This window comes from Atractosteus spatula, chromosome 21, assembly GCF_055471065.1.
Source record: "Atractosteus spatula isolate fAtrSpa1 chromosome 21, fAtrSpa1.hap1, whole genome shotgun sequence".
In the NCBI taxonomy this organism is placed as follows: domain Eukaryota; kingdom Metazoa; phylum Chordata; class Actinopteri; order Semionotiformes; family Lepisosteidae; genus Atractosteus; species Atractosteus spatula.
The window spans coordinates 16,472,224-16,491,259 of NC_142726.1; the positions used below are offsets into that span (position 1 = coordinate 16,472,224).

A 19,036-nucleotide genomic window follows, 5' to 3' on the forward strand; every position below is an offset into this window, starting at 1 on the left:
CTAAATCGCTAGTATCATGCCTACAGGAATTTTCTCTTGTGCCCAGTACACAAGATGATCATTTGTATACGAATCAACTGGCTTTTTTTAGCCGACTCTTTGTAGGAAATAATCCACACCCACCTTTTCTCATTTTTGTCTCAGGAAACAATACTTATTATCCCAAGAGGTGACAAATAAAACCAACTTTTATCTTTTTTTTCCTCCCGCTCTTAAAGCCTGTTTTATGCGCTGATGAAGAAGCACATTGTTTGCAGACCCAAGAACTCTTTTCAGAGCACGATTCTCGGAATGGCAAAATACAGCTGGATCACTGGCACACAGCTGGACCACTGGCACTCAGATGGATCACTGGCACACAGATGGACCACTGGCACACAGCTGGATCATTGGCATAGAGCTCGACCACTGGCACACAGCTGGACCACCGGCACGCAGCTGGACCACTGGCAAGCAGATGGACCGGAACTCTGCAGTAAGAGCCCGTCTCTCAGAAATCACACTTCCAGGTGGTAAGCAACAGAACTGCTCCTTTACAAGCAAAATACGTAGAAGTGATACTGTCATCATAGCAAATGCTCTTGTTAATTTATTTTGGTTGGTCAACATGACACGAGTGTTTCTGATCCTTCAAAAGAAAAAAAATCAGACTATGAGACAATTAACATTTTTATCATTTAAGCATTTAGGCGGAGGTCATGAACAAGCAAGGATATTGCTACTGTACACTGGTGCTATTTGTTGTAGTGTTCAGCTGTTGGTTGTGGAGCTCAGTGGTTGGTTGTGGTGCTCAGTTGTTGGTTGTGGTGCTCAGTGGTTGATTGTGGTGTTCAGCTGTTGGCCGTGATTCTCAGTTGTTGGTTGTGGAGCTCAGTTGTTGATTGTGGTGTTCAGCTGTTGGCCGTGATTCTCAGTTGTTGGTTGTGGTGTTCAGTTGTTGGTTGTGGAGCTCAGTTGTTGGTTGTGGAGCTCAGTTGTTGGTTGTGGCGCTCAGTTGTTGGTTGTGGAGCTCAGTTGTTGGTTGTGGAGCTCAGTGGTTGGTTATGGAGCTCAGTTGTTGGTTGTGGCGCTCAGTGGTTGGTTGTGGAGCTCAGTGGTTGGTTGTGGCTCTCAGTTGTTGGTTGTGGCGCTCAGTTGTTGGTTGTGGCGCTCAGTTGTTGGTTGTGGAGCTCAGTGGTTGGTTCTGGTAGCACCATTTCCCTTTGTGTTCCCAGTAGTGCTTAAAGCTGCACAGCCATGATACTGAAGCCCTGCTGAGCCCAACTGAGGCTTTCCTCAAGAAACAGCTTAGCTACTAACTACCAAATGGGCTGTGTTCGTATATCTCTGGTGTGAAGAAGCCAGTGTTTTGGTGCAGAGGATTTGACATTCAACAGGGGAAGTGTGGCATGCCCATTCGGAGACCTGGGGTGTCCTGGAATCCCACAGGCCTGGGTGAAGGTGGATTTATGGGTTGAGACACACAGGATTCTCTTTTCATGCATGTTTCAGGTGGTGTTCCTTGCCTCACCTCCACTTAAGACACAGGAGTCTGTGTGGAGATGCACCTGAAAGTACTGAGGAGCAGTCACAGGTGAGCAGAGTGATGTCTCCATTTCTGCGAGGGCCAAGTTGCAGGGCTGGCCTTCTCCAGCCTTGTCCATCAAGGCAAGCGGGAGATCTGGGAATGTCTGAGTCTGGCCAAATAGGCCTGAGGGAGGTTCTCTGGTGGGAATGTGTGCCTGCAGAGTAAGTACAGACAGCTGTATTACAGTCAAAATGTGACTTGTACGGAACATTCTCAGGACAAATGCTGTTGTTATAAAAGAATCCTTTCAAATGTAAATAAAATGAATTTTAAGGGGGACAACACTTTTTCCAAGCACCTTATTCCAATACATGTTATCTCTGGATTCTGCAGGGAGTCTTTATCCTGGAAATGAGAGAATGCTCTATTCCTGATCATGAGCATTCCTGCACTGTCTTCTCACAGTTGATCAGAGCATGCTGTGCTGTGGAGAAGATGTGTACCAGAGGAAGGTGTCACAAACCACAAACATTTTACTTTGAATTTATGTGACAGAAAACTCCAGAGTTGATCCTGCTGGTATGGTCTGTGTGTGTGTGTGCTTTGGTGGTTCAGTTTTGTGTAACAGGAGCCCATTCTCTTCAGATGTTAGTTTTTCCCATCCTAATCCCCCCTCCCCTCTCCCCACACACTTCCACCTCCATCCATAGAGCCTCTCATCAACACCTCCCTCCTGCTAAAATTAAACCAGAGGTGAAAAATCTGTGTGTGAAAAGAAAGGGAAACTGCACCAAAAATCAACACCACTTTAATAAGATCAGCAAACTGCTAATAACCCCTGTGCATTGGATAATTACTGTACACAAGCCTGTTGTGCAAATAAATGCTTATTATTTCTAAACTCTTAAGAATCGGATGATGAAAATACAAATCGCCTGCTCCTGCCGGCACCATTTTTCAGAGTGTTCTCACAGTTTCAGTCTTCACCAAAGAAGAATAAGCTGGAAAAGCCCAAGAGAGAGGCCCCTGCGGTATCGAATAGGCTGGTTTTAATTTCTGCAGCACAGTGTAGAAAGTCAAGCACAAGAAGCAGCTGCTGTTGCAGATACTCATAATGCATGTTGGGCGCACACAAACCACTACTTTACTGTACCCTGTGGTGTTGATTTCTTCAGCCTCACCTGTTGGAGACGGATCTTAGTGTCCGATAAATAAAACCCTGTATTCAGATCAAGTTCATAGTGTGAAAGAGCACCTTCCACCTGCACCCACAAATATCGCTTTGGCTCAGTGCTCTGTAGTGTTAAAGACTGGCGCCTATTGTGGTCGTGCCTGTGGAAAAGTAAAGAAAGAAGAAAGCACACGACACAGACTCTTCCTTCTAAATTAGGTTCACTTTTTCAAAACACTCTTTGTGAGCCAGCTTCAGGTGTCATACATGAATAACATACAATGGCAGGGCAAGATCCTCACAATATCCTCACAGTGCCTGAGAATCACACCTTACAACCAGTGTTTTAACAGCCCTGGTGAACTGAAAATCTGCCAAGCATTGCTGAAACGGCTTAAAAGGTGTGCAATGTGCTGTGGTACTGCCTGGATAATCACAGCATAATGGGTGCCTCATAAACCCTCTGACTATGAAACTGCATACAACAGTTAGAACATTCAAGCACTTTAACTACCGCCAGAAATATTTCCTCCCTCCGTGTGATGTATCACAAGCCCAGAACGATTGCGCTGGACAAATAAATGAACATCGCTTCTGGATTTCAAACCCTTTTGAACAGAGAACCCAAATCATTCTCGTCTCTGTTTGTTCCATCTGTTCCTCCGTTGTTGCTTTGCTGAAGGCGGGCGCCGTGCACCGCCAGCCTGCAAGAGAAACCTCTCTGGCTGGAGCCATTTTATTGGCCGACAAGCTCTCTGGCCCTCTGAGGAGTCTGCGGCTTTGCTGATGAATGCAGAAGAAGGATGAGGTGCAGTCGGAGGGCATGATGCACACCACCGAGACCAGCAGAGCTACGCGCTTTTAATACAAGGGAGGAGATGCGGTTTCTAGGTGTATAAAAATAAACGAGAAGCCGTGCAGTAATATAGTTATCCCTCTTCATTCGTCTGTGATTAATGTTCTTTTTCTTTCACTTTGCAGTATTGTTGTCATTGTTATCAACAAGAATACTGTTGACAAAGGCTGTAAGGATTATTCACTGTTTCCATTCAGTTCCAGTTTAATTGCATGTTATAAATATACAGGGAACTTTCCAGTGATTGTGTTTCAAAATAGTAGCAGAAATATAGAACGCAGATGCAATCACAAAGCTGTGTGTCCACCTCCGGTGCGAAAAGATGCTGACAGTAGCAGAGTAGGTGTGGTAATGTATTATAGAGAGGGGCACTGCTGCCACTGTCACACTGAGAGCAACTTAACATCACATCACCCCGTAGCTCATACGTGAAGTTTACAACAAATATCCAGGAGGGATGACAACCGGCCAGCTAAATGCGCCTCAGCTGTCCTCTATCGTAACCATTCCTGATGTTATTTTCTCACGTTCAAAATGATAAATACTACATCGGCCCCTTCCCTCCCTCATATTTGCCTTTTGCATTCCTCCTGCAAATGAAATATATATGATGACTGTGGTGTTATGCATGAGCTGCAAATGGAAGCTTTTGAAATGTCTCCTCCAGAAATCTTGATGAAAATCATTGAGCCTTTTGGTCCTTTGGCACTTCATCTAGTGTGCCTGACTCAGTCTGACTTCACTGTGGAGCGGTGGCTCTGTGGCTGGGCGGAGTGGTGGTACTCTGGCAAATGATCTCTGCCTGTGGCTGGAAGGTTGCTGGTCTTAATCCTGCTGCCGGCAGAGGAATCCTACTCTGTTGGGCCCCTAAGCAAGGCCCTCAACCCCAACTGCTCCAGGGGCGCTGTATAAATGACCCTGCGCTCTGACCCCCAGCTTCTCTCCCTGTCTGTGTGTCTCATGGAGAGCAAGCTGGGGTATGCGAAAAGACAAATTCCTAATACAGGAAATTTTATATGGCCAGTAAAGTGATCTCTCTCTAATCACCCAATCAAATAATTAATTGTGTATTAAATGACATGCTCTAAGTGCCTACCTGCAGGACAGAAATGGACATTCTTGAGATGTTACCATCATGCTTTATGTGATAATCCATTATCCACTGGTATTAATGCACATCTGATTATCCCTGGAAATAAAGCACAAAGCAGGATTATACCCTGAACAGGATACCAGCCCCTTACAGGATGTTCATACGCACACAGAGGGAACGATTAACCTGGCCAGCATGTATTTGAAAGGTGGAAGGAAACCCATATGAATGCAAAGAGCGCATGCAAACTCCACACAACGCACTCGAAAGCAGAATCAAAACCCAGGATCCAAAAGCTGTGTTGCAGTAGCACCAGGCCCCATGCCGTCGTGCGGCTCTTGTGCGTTAATCAGATTTGTAAATTACATTTGCGGCGCTTTACATACGTGATTAGATTACTACAATGAAGAACTGGATGGGGGATGCGCTAATTACGTTAATCACCAAAAGAATCTGGAAATCAATAATGTAATAAGGCTTTAATTAAACTGCAATTCTGTTACCACCGCAGGAATGTGATTTATATTAAACAAACATTTCCAGTGTTGTTACTGTGTACACGCATTTTGCTGCTGTGTGCATTTCTAAATGCAAGATCAATCAAACTGTTCATTTCTATACCCAAAAAATGCCTGTACATGTAGATGGCTGAATATACTGTATGAACTTCACGGTGTCACAACAGGTGTGGAGCAAACTGTCTGTTTTTTGTGTGATAAACGTTTAGGCTGTGTGACATTTTATGCACATGGTTTTTATCAGTGCGTGCTAATTGTTATACAAGGAGCTTAAATAAAGGTACATCTTGTCTTGTTGATGCATTTATGGTGTGAAATAGCATCTCTCATTGACAATATTCACAGCACTTTAAAATCATAAGTGCTAGGCCGTATTATTTCACACAGAGAAGCTTCTTATTTTTATTAATTTTAATATAATTTGCAATATATCAAAATACCAGCTGGCTTGTGCTATCTTGGTTTTCCACTCCAGTGTCACCTTTCGCAGGGGTTTGACACAGACACATCTGCTGCCAGTGGGGCACTACAGACGTTTCAGAAACTGAGAGTACAGCAGTGAGACACGACGAGCATGACAGCAGTAAGCAGGCATTGATACAGTATCATACTGCAGTCCCTGCTCATGCTCACTTTTGTAGTATGAAAGAATAAAATTAGGCAGCAAGATTTATTTTACAAAACAGAGGCTTAATTTGGGGATCCCTAAGATAGCTTCAAAACGCCAAAGCAGCTGTACACATTCATGTTCTCAGATCCTTTTTATTTTTTCACAGAAAGCCTTTGTAAAAGCATTCGTCTTGAAAATAAAAATGTCGGGGGTGGTCTGGTCTTGAGAGCTGTGTTTTGCATGAGAGGGCAGCTTTGTTTGTTCAAGTAACACAATGGAGTCACGGATTTGTCTCTGGTGCATATGTAGTCACTCTGTTGTCTGGTTATGAGAGTGCTGCTATATTGTCTGCTGTTGCCTATCACATATCACAGTGCCTCAATTTTCAATGAACAAAAAACAGGGCAAAAGAAACAAATAATTAAATTCCTCACCCAGACAAGTGCAGCTCTGCTACACTGACAGCAGCCCAACTTCTTTAACTTAGCCATTCACAGGAAGCTGCTCAGCCAGACGTGTCAGGGAGAGAAAGTAAGGTGGAGACAGAGGGAAGGTGTGGATGCCCCCTGGTGGATCAGCAGTGAATTACGTACTTCCCTTGTGCTCTCTCATCCCCCTTTACCAGTCACCCAGTACCCCTTCTCCCCCCATTCTGCCTCTCTGGCACACTCACTGCACTGGAGAGCTGCACAGGGGCACAGCACTGGCATGTTGTACTGGGGGAGTGTACTGGAAAACTGTACTAGGGGCACCGCACTGGCATGTTGCACTGGGGGAGTGTACTGGGAAACTGCACTAGGGGCACCGCACTGGAGCTGCTCTTCAGTCAGAGAATGAAAGCTCATCTGAATCAGCTGGCTATTTTAAGACAAGTCCCCTCACACCAAAACAACAGCATTCCTCCCACCGTGTTTCCACACCCTCCATTTCAATGTTGGCCATATGCACAAAACCAAGTCACCCGAAGCTGATCTGTTTGAATTGCTCCATTTTGTGCTGGGTATCTTTTCTTATCTGTGCTGCAGAATATTTTCGTATGACTCTGTGCCAATATACTGTAGCTTACACTATTTAGTGAGTTTGTAATACAAATGTAGCTCACCTTAAGTGAGTTAGGTAAATTGATAGGATTAGTAAAATCAGTTGGGTATTATACAGTAAAGAGCATGGGGACTGCCCAAACTGTAAGTCCATTCGAGACACATTCACAGCCATCCAACCTTAAAATCACTGAGATGCCAGGTTGCGTTGAAGACACAGAATAAACAGGTCGGTAGTTTCATTATTTGACAAAGTAAATTCCCACATAATGTACAGTAAGTAGATGGCTCAGGGCATGCTGGAGTCACTCGTTTTGCCTGTATCTCTTCTAGTTCTAGCCCAGTCCAGGTCAGAGGATAGTTTAACACTTGGAGGCTCGATTACTTTCTTATCATCAAGCAGGTGATGATCACCACTTTGTAGTTCACAGAGACCGGTGATGAAAATAGACGCTTGTTATTCATGTTGTTATAATTCTAGCACAGATATGGAAATCAAGGCATTAGTGAGTTAGAAATAAAACCGAACTCACCTCAAAAGGAAGAGTCTGATAAGTAAGTTGATAGGATTTGTAATATCTGACTTATCCTATCAATTTGCTATGCCGATTACACCCGGTGTGCATATAAAAGTATATGTTGTGGTGAAGTGTGGTTTGTTGCGGATGCTACAAATAACAGCCGTGGTGATGTTCTTTTACATTTGTTTTAATTTCTCGAGTGGCAACTGAGTTGTTCAGAGATTTAAGCCAGACAGGTCGGCCGCTGGCAGGGATGTGGTTACATCGGCGCGGAGACGTCAATCCGATGTCATCCGATGGCGCAGACAGCACGCAGATAATTAACACAGCAGCAAACGCGATTCCAGGGCTCATGGACACATACCGAGCCCGGCGGTGTACCGTGGGCAACGTGTACGTGATGCTCTTAGAAAACACTCGCGTTCCACACGAGATGAAATCTTATTTTTCTCTTGGGTTTGCGTCACCGAGAAGATAAAATCCTCTTTTTCGGATCCTGCGGATGTGAGGCGTCCTCCACCTTCAAAGAAGAGAGAGAGGGAGAGAGAGAGAGAAAAAAAGTTATTTTGATATCAGCCTCTCTGGAATGCAACCTTTCGCTCACGTTGTAAACAAATTAGATTTTTTTTAAATCAGTGGTCCATTAACTGTAGTGTCTGGAAAAAATAAAAAATGTTGTGATCTGCGCTGGGAATGTGTTCACTCCCAAATTTACGAACTGTTCTATTTTCGCCACAGTTACACGAAGCCGTATAGGGGTCCGTCCCTCGAGTCTTTTAAAACTGTTCGGTTAATTTCCCGGATGGTAGTTTCACTCTGACTCCTGACTTACTCTGTAGTTCACTATCTAAACACCCCCTCCCCCTCAAGACCGTGTGTTTCGTGGTGTGTAGTGCGTTCTGATAAATCCATTATGTCAAATGTTCGGTCTTTAAAGTGTTTTACAGGCCTTTTCTCTTTAAAAGACGTGTTTGAAAAGGAGCGGCTCCCCCGTGTTTCTTACAGTCCTAAAGAGCAGGTGCCTTCAGAGCCCAGATTTCACACCTCCCCAGTCCAGCCGGCTGTGTCCCGGCTCTCTCCTGCGGTCGCTCCGCTTCTGCCTTCCACTTTCCAGCCTCCGCGCTTGCGGAGACACGTCCGGAGCGATCGGTGCTTTATAAACTGTGGCCCCCTCGTCTCGGGCCGGGGGTCCGTCCACTCCCCTCGCTTCTCCGGACCGGTGTCCACCTGGAGCACGCGTATAAGAACAGCCCCAGTCACGTGGGAGGGGGCGGGCCGGGACGCGATTGGAAACCTGCAGCGGCTCTGAGCCGTGATTGGGACCCGGCAGGGGGGTTCTGCTGGAAACGAGAAGGCGGGAGCACCGCTGACGGAGCCTTTGTGTTTCTGTTCCAATATCTCACATATCAATAATTCAGAGCGGCAGCGAACGGACACTGCGCTATGTATTCAACTGTGTTTCAACTTGACAAAGGCCGCGTTCTGCACTCCATGGCTAATTCGAGCCAGCCTTAGAGCGAGAGAAGAAGGCGGGGGAGCGCCAGTCGAGGAAGCCGAGCCAGCCGCAGAAAAACGAGGGAGTGAAAGGGGTGAAAAGGACGCTCTCAAAGAAGAGAAGAAGAAGAAAAAGCATAATCCGAGGTATCCCCCCCCCACCCCGCTCTCCTGGGTAAGGAGGAGATAGCATCCCGTAACAGACAAACGAGAAACGCCGGAAAGCAAAAAGTACCTCTCAAAATCTGGATTGGATATAAAGATCTGGGGAGCCCATTGAAAAGAAAACTAAGTGCAGTCTAGTGGGAAATTGAGCTGCATTCCAGGCGCTGACTGAAGTTGCCGTCATGTTGGTGCTTGTAGTGAGTGCCGTGTGGCTGACTGGACTCGTCTGCGGCCAGAACGAGACGGAACCTATTGTGCTGGAAGGGAAGTGCCTGGTAGTCTGCGACTCGAACCCCACTTCGGACCCGACGGGGACGGCGCTGGGAATATCCGTGCGGTCCGGGAGCGCCAAGGTGGCTTTCTCCGCGGTCAGAAACACCAACCACGAGCCCTCGGAGATGAGCAACCGCACCATGGTCATCTACTTCGATCAGGTAACTCTCGGGGAGCCGGGCAGGGCGGGAGCGAGGCGTCTCCGCCGACACCCGCGGGGGCCCGGGGGCGCACAGCGCGGCCCCTGGCGCCCGCGGAGGGGAGAGGCTGGAGCAGTGGGCATCGTTGCGGACAGGTGGCTCTGGGAATGACCGGTCCCCGCTGGCCACGGCTCTGGTCCTTATTCGGGCATTCGAGACGTTTGGAAAGCAAGAAAGTTTTCTTGAATTCAGGGGTTCGTTTTTTTAAAAAAAAATAGAGAATGAGCGAAGACAACAAGCGACTGGAAAATCACAGAAAGAAATGAGGAATATTTTCCACGTTCGTGGCTGTTATTAATAGTAACAGCACTGTTTTCCTGCGAGACCCAGGCTTGCCGACGCGATAAAGCGATGTCTTATTTCGCGCGGGTCCGGGCTTCAAACGGAGACGGTGAAAGGTTAATTACTACAGTATCGCTTTCGATTATATTTAATGGCGCTGTCCGACCGGTTCTGAGATCATAAACTACCTCTTAACTGGGTTATTTTCGTGCTTCTGTTAAATTAATTCTGCAGATTCCCCCGGGGGATGGGAAGGGGGTGACGCGAAAAAGAATTGAAGAGAGTTTCATTCTTTTAGCGAGATATTAACAAACGTGCTCGAAGATGTCATGCAGAGGGACACAAGCCAGGTTAGGCACCTACTGTAACAGACAACGGGTAGAGGTGGATTAAGCTGGAGAGCAGAAAGAAGGAAAAATCAGTTTCGGCTCCCGAGCCTCTCCAGGTGTAAGGATCTGTAAAGAGAACACAGAAGCCCTTTGTCAACAGAAGTTCACCGCCTTTTTATCTTCATTTTCATTTGAAAGAGCGTTCGTTTCACAGAAGGTATTTTGTCAGAATCGGTGCCTCGTCACCAGTGAACCGCGACTACTTTAGCCTGACTTGACCGCGTTCGCTCTCTCCCCTGCTGTCTTTCCAGGTGCTTGTGAACATTGGGAGTAATTTCGACGCGGACAGAAGCAATTTCATCGCTCCACGAAAGGGAATTTACAGTTTCAATTTCCATGTGGTGAAAGTGTACAACAGACAGACGATCCAGGTCAGAGGCTTTCCGATCGTTCTCGTTTTTAATCATTAACATGCGGACCAGGGGGTCCTGCGAGGACTGGTATATGCACAATCCTGACGCCTCTTTCGGTTGTGCGCTGATGGCATGTGCTACAGTTTGTTGCCAATAAAAAGACACATCCCATAATGTCAGAAAAGTTCCCCCCCCCCCCCCCAGAATTGCATAACGGTTAATGCCCTCGGGGTTGTGACTTTTGTGTTATGCACTATTCCTCGACTATAGAGTGAACTGTGATCGAGTCTGAAACAGAATTAGCGGAAGTGGACCCGATAACAATGATAAGTTAATTGGTGTGCACCAGCTAGCAGTTTCGCGCTGTTGAAAGAGGAGAGAGGCGCGCTCTCTTCAGCGCCGGGAGGGAGAGAAGGTGCTGTCAGCACCACGGACAGCGCCGTCGCCAAACCGCTCGTAACTCGGCTCTGAACAGCACGTTCCTGCAGAAAAACAAGTACTTTTCAGTCGTGCTTTTAACCCGCGTACCACATCACTATATACATCTTTCATGGTCCATTCAATATAAGCGAGCGAAACTGCTCTTTTAACACGTCGTTCAGCGCACTAAAAGGACGACTTTCATCGGCTGGTAACTGAAATGAAGGGTTCTGTTCGTTCTTAAAATATTTTCGCATATATTATCATATCGTAGGTATTTTCTGTATATTCACTTTAGGGATAGTCTATTAATGCACTAAACACCCCAATAAAGGGAGCATTAATCTTGTAAAAATCTTTAACGACATGATTTACATTTAGTAAGATCTATGTCGTAGTTTATTTGGGTATTGGCGTTCCCTCGCTACAATATCAGTTTTTTTTTCCCAATACTGTATCTCCCGTGTCGTGTAACTGTAGCAAAAACTCGTTGATCGCCTTGTCAGGACGAAGAGGCGCTGTGGTGGATTTCTGGGGGTTGGGCGGAGGAGATGTACAGTATGTACCCCAGGAGCTGAGCCACACAAGGGAGCGTGTGAAGGAATCGCACATCACAGCGAACATATGGCTTCCTTTTAGACACAAAGAAAGCATTTCTATTTTAGATACGTTAGGCAGACTGGCGTCACAAGATAAATACACGTGCAGTCGACCCGCAAGATTCGTAATCTCACTGTTTTACTCACGTCAGGAAAGTTTTACACGTATGGTAAAAGTTTGCATCAAAGAGGCCGAATTTGTTTTGCCTCCACATTTAGGAAAAAAAAAACAGGTTCTTTTGAAGATGCCTTGTTACGGGAAAGAGATCATTTTCAACAGGGGAATACTACCACATACAGTATTGCAATCCAGTGTGCATCAAACATCATACGCCGCCTGTCCCGAGAACGCCCAAGAAAATAACGCCAGCCTTATAGCAGACGATGAAAGCCACACTCAAAAGAGATTACTATGAAATTAAAATATCCGAAGAAAATAGCAATGGCAGCTACAGTACTTGTGCATTGTTTTTCATAAATTCTGCCTTTATCATGAACCATTTGCATCGGAGAGCTGCTTTTCTCATTTAAAAGAGGACTAGACAGAAACTATCTAATTATATGACATTAAATTCCTAATTGAAGTTAATTGCAGCATTACAATGGAGCGCAAATCACTTCCGAAACGTATATTAGAAGCTTTCGCTTTTCTTAATAGGCCTAATTGGATGCTTATACATTAACGGCGTAGGCTAAAGGAACGTCCGTCCATTACGCTTTCATGTTTGTATAATTACAGGCGCTGCTGGCGCATGAATAGTTGTCATTCGGGGTAAAAGACTAATTGCCAGGTCCGGCTCAGTGTCTCACTCATTCTAAACCATCGCTAATGTCTGGTTGCTGGCAAAGCTTGCGCTGCACAGCTGAGCGCGCCGTCCCGACAACATGAAGATGTATTTCAGTTGGAGGCACAGGGGCACGTAGGAACGGAGGGCCAGAGCCAATCATTGTTGTCATGACACAATCATACTAAAATGGTACTAAAGTAAAGTTCATATTTCGAATATATTAGCAGATTTTCGTAATTACGTTTAAGGCGTTCAGTCTCGGTTAACGTTTGTAATGGCGGTCAGTTCGCCGTTTCGCCCAGCCACACGAGCAGGGAAAGAGCTCAGCGGCCGGACGGTGCCCGTGTCCACAGGCTGGTCTGCTGGACTGACTGACCTGGGGCGAATATTCACTCCTAAAGAACGGGCAGTGAGCAGACGGCTTATACACTTTTTTGCAGACGAAAATCAGAAAGTATGATGAACAGGTTCAATTCTTGCCTCACACAAAATACCAGCTCAGTACCTGTAGTGGAATGTATGAAGGACTGAAAACATCTGGTGTTCTTAGGGTCTCTTTTTGTCACTGTTGTGGCAAATTCTTCTACCACCTGAATCTCAATTCTCTTCCTCACCTCTGACCATTACCCAGTAGAAAATGAACGATCATTTTCACAACTCCATTGTATTTTAACCACTAATGATACTTTTAAATTGTGTCATTTTGCTCCCTGTAATACTCGTATTCCTGGAATAGCTGCAGTGGTGTGTACAGTACACTTAATTATTTATTTTTGCGATTCTGCTGTTCGAAGAATAGGCATCAATGCTGACATCATAGGCGGAAAAGCAGGGCCGTTTCTGAGAAGGTGTGGTAACGCGCACTCACGCCCTCCGCGATATACATTCTTAGGCAACAGAAGTGAACAAAAGCTGTTTTTATTTCATGAACAGGATTTACTAATGAATGATACAGTTCTAAAAACAATTAAAGAAAATATGTCGGGAGCGGTTCTGCAGGAGGCGTGAATATTTTTTAATCGTGGCATGCACCTTCTTTTCGTTCTCCAGGCTGATATCGCAAACAAAACAACTGAAGCGACATTAAAAGGTCAAATACCTCATTAGTATTTTTTTTTAGTGAGCCGTAGAAAGAGAAATAACCCGCCACAACAATCAGCAAGAATCACAAGTGCAGTGTCCTCCGCGTCTGCCCGCCCTGTCCTGGTGAGAGAGGTACTTGATGAACGCCACATGCTGGTGTGCTTTAGCTCTGAAGACGCTGTTTGACTGAATTACACCGGAAAGCGGAGCTGTCCTTCAGAAGAGCGCAGCTGGTATTAAGCTGAAACAGCTACAGTACTTTGCAGAAGAAATGCATTCTGTCTTCGTTGCTGTGTGACACATTTATACAACCCAAAGCACCTGTTTCTCTACAGTAATCAATCTTACCCGTGTCTCGTTCTCCCCACATTGATGTGTCTCTTGAGATGGGCACTCACCAAGCCAGGATTTTATTTTAACATTTTGTCCAGAACAGCATGAATTGCATGATGTCAATTTGAGAAACAAAATTGAAATTATTGATTTTGTTAAATACGACAAGCGTCTTTAACAAGGGATTGTTTTATTCATTGGGGACACCAATGTATTTTATTATACTCTTATAACACAACTTTTTACTGTACTGAAAAAAGTCATTTTGTGGGTCAGCCTGCGTCACCACCCAAACAGCGTGCGTTTCTGTGCATATGTGTGATCGTTCTGTATATATCTGGCCCTCATCCCTGTGCCTGACTGGCTATCACTCCCTGGCTCTGTGGTCTCGTTGGGTATCTATCTTAATGCCTTTGAAAGCATCAGTGCCTGGCAGTCTGTGCACCTGCAGGCGTCTGGGGGTGACTATGTGTTTCTCTGGGTGACTGTCAGTGACTGCGATTGTTGGTGTCAGCAGGGTGTCTGTGGGAGACTGCGGGTGATTGCGGGTGTCTCTGGGAGACTGTGGATGACTGTGGATGTCTGTGGGTGTCTCTGGGAGACTGTGGGAGACTGTGGGTGACTGTGGGTGTCTCTAGGTGTCTCTGGGAGACTGCGGGAGACTGCGGGAGACTGCGGGAGACTGTGGGTGTCTATGGGTGTCTATGGGTGTCTATGGGTGACTGTGGGAGACTGTGGGAGACTGTGGGTGACTGTGGGAGACTGTGGGTGACTGTGGGTGACTGCGGGTGTCTCTAGGTGTCTCTGGGAGACTGCGGGTGTCTGCAGGTGTCTGCAGGGATGTGTATGAGTGCACCCGAGTCACTGCCCCATGCTGCTTGCCCCGCAGGTGAGCCTGATGCTGAATGGCTGGCCCGTTATCTCCGCCTTCGCTGGAGACCAGGACGTGACTCGAGAGGCCGCCAGCAACGGGGTGCTTGTCCAGATGGAGAAGGGTGACCGGGCATACCTCAAGCTGGAGAGGGGGAACCTCATGGGGGGCTGGAAATACTCCACGTTCTCAGGATTCCTGGTCTTCCCCCTGTAAAGGACTAAAACTCTGGGGACGCTGGGAAGCCGAAGGGGTAGGAACACACCGGCTCTCTGATGCACACACACAGCGGCTTTGCAGAGCTCTGGACAGCAAACTTTTATACCTTCAAATATCATAGGAAGAGGCCAAGCCTTTCGTTATCTGCGCCTGTACGCGTCTGCTTTGAGGAATGTTTCTAGTCTTAATTCGCAATCAAAAAGCCGAATATAACATTTTATTTTTGGAGCCTGTGATTTTTTTTCCCTCCCTTTCGCTACATTTATCTGTACCTACAACTTGTTTTCCAGCTGGAACTCTTTCCCCCTTCCTAGTCCCAGTTGCAGTTTTTTTTTTTCTCAGACAGCTTAAGCGTTGTGGTTTTCCTTTTCTTTCCCCCCACGATCCACGTGTGTGCCGTACTGTCTGTGTTCTTAACTCCATCATGATGGTGTTCCTTTGGATTCTCGGGTGGTGTGTGGAGACGGTCGGGAACAATATGGAGAACTCTTGCTGTATACTAATCTATAAAATCCTAAAGTTTATATATAATATAACCTATTAATAGCCAAAACCTGGTTGAATATCTGTATTTCAGTATTTCGATGTAATCTCAGTGGTTGTGGAATACCAAGCTGCTATTTGTTCTAATGCTTCTTGTTTTGTTTCAGTCACATGTGGCTAAACTCAATGCCAGAAATGATAATGGAGTTTTATTATAACTGTAAAATATGTGTGAATATTCAAACGGATTTTTTTTCCCTCTTTTCTTTGCTTTAAGTCAATAAAATTTAAACGGTACTTTTATTTTTCTTAACCAGACCACATGACTCCCCACGCGATTCATTTTTCAGGTTTGCACAGTGTGAAAAAGAAGCAGAGATGTCGCTCCTCCTGCACGCTGCAGGGCTTTGCACATTTTTCAAGACCGGCAGCGACAGGAGTACTCTTCTGTCCTGCTAACACAGGCCGCTGCAATGACTGGATTTTGTGACAGCAATGTACTTCAGCCTGGGAAGCATTACTTACTGTTGAACATCGAAATTGCTTTACCTGTTTTCTGCCAGTCTTGCAAGCCTCACTGCCGTACAGCGTCTGCAGCTCTGTTGCTGTTCCCAGTGAATGCCTTGGCCTTGTGATTGCTAGCCAAAGCTATTCTAGTGAGGAAGCACTGTGATCAGGGGCTTCTCAAGCTTATATTGCAGCACTGAAGAATTTAATTAGCTCCAGAGGGGAAAATTAATACTCGCATAATAAGCAAAGCTACATTGTTTATTCAAAGACTTTTTTCCCCCTTTTCGTTTCTTTTTCTCTCCCAGTAATAGTTTAATAACACAGGAGGGGATTCTGTGTAATGATTTCTTTTCAAGGTGCAAATGGTTACAGTGGGGCTTGTTTATCGCTGATTGGGGACGGAGCTTAAAAATCTTTATTTATTTTTTTTACAGTCTTGCAGCTTGGGGTCAATCCAAGGTCTTTGGCTTCTAAAAATAAAAAGGCTAAATTGAATAAAGTGAAATTATAACCTCTGGGCGACAGTATTCTGACAGCAGCAAAAACAAAACTGGAGTGGTTTTCCTGCAGCCTCAGCTAAACATCTGGCGAAAGAAAAACAACTGACTTAGGAGAGGTGAAATATTAATAATGATCAATTTCAGCAAGCGTAGGTGTGAATTTAAGCAGTTTTATACAGGTACCATTGAACTTGATTTTAAGGTGAAGAAAAGCCTGTGTAACAGCACAGTCATCTGTACTTGTGGTTTAAGCACTAGGGTAATTTCTTGTAAAGGAAAACTTTGTAATAATCCCCATTAAAGAAGCGGACAGCTATGACTGCGGAGAGTGGAAGGCACTGCCCAGGGCTTTGAACAGTAATGGAAGCAGCATCACAGCATCAGAAACACTGTGTTTTTTAGTTACAAGACTATGAGCTACAAGTGTAGCAGCTACAATGAACAGGGGCAGTGACGATTTATTTCTAATAAAGATGTAAGTGTACAGGTCTGAAACTGGTAGCAGGAGTAAAATGCTTTTCTTTTGGGGGGGGGGGGGGCTTGAGGCTGAGTTCATGACTGCAGCTTCTACATGTCTATAACATGTTCTTCCTGCCTGTGTCCCATCGTGCCTCTGGGGCTTTGGGGTGGACGAGTTTTGCCGACGAATGTCAAACGAAGGCGGAACCACCTTCTCTCACGCTGAGGACTCCCCAACCTCATTAGAAACAAAACAGGTCTTTGTGTCATAAGCAACCGAGCCAACAGGTAAAGATCACAGAAGAGCCTCCTTTGGGGACACAAACACCTGATCCGAAGGGGATGCAATTGGAGACATATGAACTGATACCAAGTAGCTGGGGCTTGCAGTGCTAGCTCATCACCTTGCCAGTCTAGTGCAGCCCCACTGACAGACGTCTGCGGCGTCTTAATGTTGTACAAACACTGCTTCTCCGGCACGGCCTCTTTAAAATACTGGGTGGTTTTATATCTCAACAAAACCAGGAGGAGGAAAATGTAGGAGTTACACTCCGATGGGAACTTTCACTCCCCTTACAAGACTAGCACTGTTGCCAGTGTTCACGCCGCGGATAACAGCGCTGATAAAGCGACGATACACGACACGGGCAGCGCTCAGGTGCGGCCGCTGCCCTGACAGGCGGGACGTGTGTCTCATCTCCCCGTTCTGGGCGCCGCGGCCCCGCGGATGTCTGGACGTGCAGCCGCCCCGCAGAGACCCTCCTCGCGAACGCCCCTGTCCCCCTCAGCCGTCTGCGGGCGCGGCAGTGGCGGGAGCCGAGGGGCCAGCGAGGCGGGGAGGAGAGGCTCGGCGCAGGCCCCGCGGGTCTGCAGCGCCGGGGCCCTGCGTGGCCCGACAGGACCTGCAGTGCCCGCACGGCGGAGATCGTTTTGCTGATGCCGAGTCGAATCGCGACTTTTTTTTTTCGTTCTTGTTGCGTCAGCGCACGTCAGGCGAGGCTCCCTGGGTGCCAGCGCGTCCCGGGGCTGTGGACTGTCCAGCTGAGGTGCGGTCAAGCAGAGCGCTCAGGGGCGCATTCCCAGAGTTTCTGAATGCAGTGCAAGGGGGGCACTCTCCCTTACTCTGTTTAAAGTACGGATGTGCCGTTTCTGGCCAGCAATGGACGCCCTAAAAAAAAGACGAGCTCAATGCGTTTGTTATTCTACTTTCATCTCCCCAATCACAACTAATTCCGCTTTATTTTGATCTCCCCCGTCCGGGGGACAGCGAGTTTGTTTCGGGAAGAAGGGGCTTCAGACGAGAGCGTCTTTCACGCACGGTGAGGTCTGAGATCCCACTTGCCCTTAAATTCCCTTGACTCGTTTGACAGACGCGGAGGGGAAATTCTGTAAGATCGGGCAAAACCACTGAACGGAACTGTAAGCAAAGCCAGGAGCTGGACCTACAACCAGGTGCAGCGCTGACAGCCTCAGCCCAGCCTCCCAGGATGCAGCGCGGAGGGTCACATGATCCGGACCAGTTTGGAGGCGCCGCTTGAGGTAATGGCGCTCTAGCAACTTGGCGGATTCAAGCAGCTGAAGGTTCTGGGTGCGTCGCCAGGAGCTGAGCGTGAAGTATCTCTGTATAGTGGAAACAGCAAAGCTTCATGACCTACAGGGACACGTCTCGAAATGCACAGAGCATGAACCCCCAAACTCAGACACTTTCCACACCTGGGGGAGACTTCTATAGCCCTGCTGTACCGCAGAATATTAACCGACTGCTGAGACCGTATTGTTCGATTGAGAAGGCAGTCTAGACTGCACCCCGCATGCGAACTCTTCAGGCCTAGAGTAAAGACCTCAGGTGCTACAGGCCAGTGGGAGCGCGGTACTGTTGCTGGAACTGAAACGTGCTCTCCGCCGACTTGAAAAAGTCCGACTTATTCATAATTTTGTAAGTTGCGGTACTGGTGGGATATAAACGACCGAATCAAGCTGCTTCTTTGCTAAAAGTGGTATTTAAAACTGTTTTAGATCAAGTTAATTATGCACGGCCACGAGACGGCAGATGCGGCACCCCTGTAGTTGGGGTCCCTTTAAGATGGGTAATCGGGGACATTTTACCTCTGGAGTATTTTATAGAATTAATTTGATCCGTCGACGATTATAACAACATTCCTGGACACGACGCCATTGCAGTGAGGCGGGATGAACCTCCGTTCCCCAAGGTAGCGTAGACTTTAGCGTGGTAACACGTACAGTATGGCTGCAAAAAATAAAATATGATAGTCTAGTCTTACCATAGGCTGTCCTGGAA

General features: G+C 46.6%; 1 protein-coding gene and 1 long non-coding RNA gene across 2 annotated transcripts; one reads left to right on the forward strand and one right to left on the reverse strand.

Moving 5' to 3' along the window:
• Positions 1-569: 569 nt before the first annotated feature.
• On the reverse strand, positions 570-8,527 carry LOC148817314 (uncharacterized). The gene is made up of 4 exons (XR_016094621.1): positions 8,320-8,527; positions 7,329-7,836; positions 4,631-4,723; positions 570-1,721 (listed from the first exon to the last, which is right to left on the reverse strand). It is a non-coding gene; the product is annotated as an uncharacterized LOC148817314 (long non-coding RNA).
• A 103-nt stretch (positions 8,528-8,630) lies between these two features.
• On the forward strand, positions 8,631-15,584 carry cbln1 (cerebellin 1 precursor). The gene is made up of 3 exons (XM_088939051.1): positions 8,631-9,409; positions 10,371-10,490; positions 14,585-15,584. The coding sequence occupies exons 1-3, from the start codon at positions 9,158-9,160 to the stop codon at positions 14,780-14,782; spliced, it is 570 nt and encodes a 189-aa protein (XP_088795177.1). The 5' UTR covers positions 8,631-9,157; the 3' UTR covers positions 14,783-15,584.
• Positions 15,585-19,036: the final 3,452 nt, after the last annotated feature.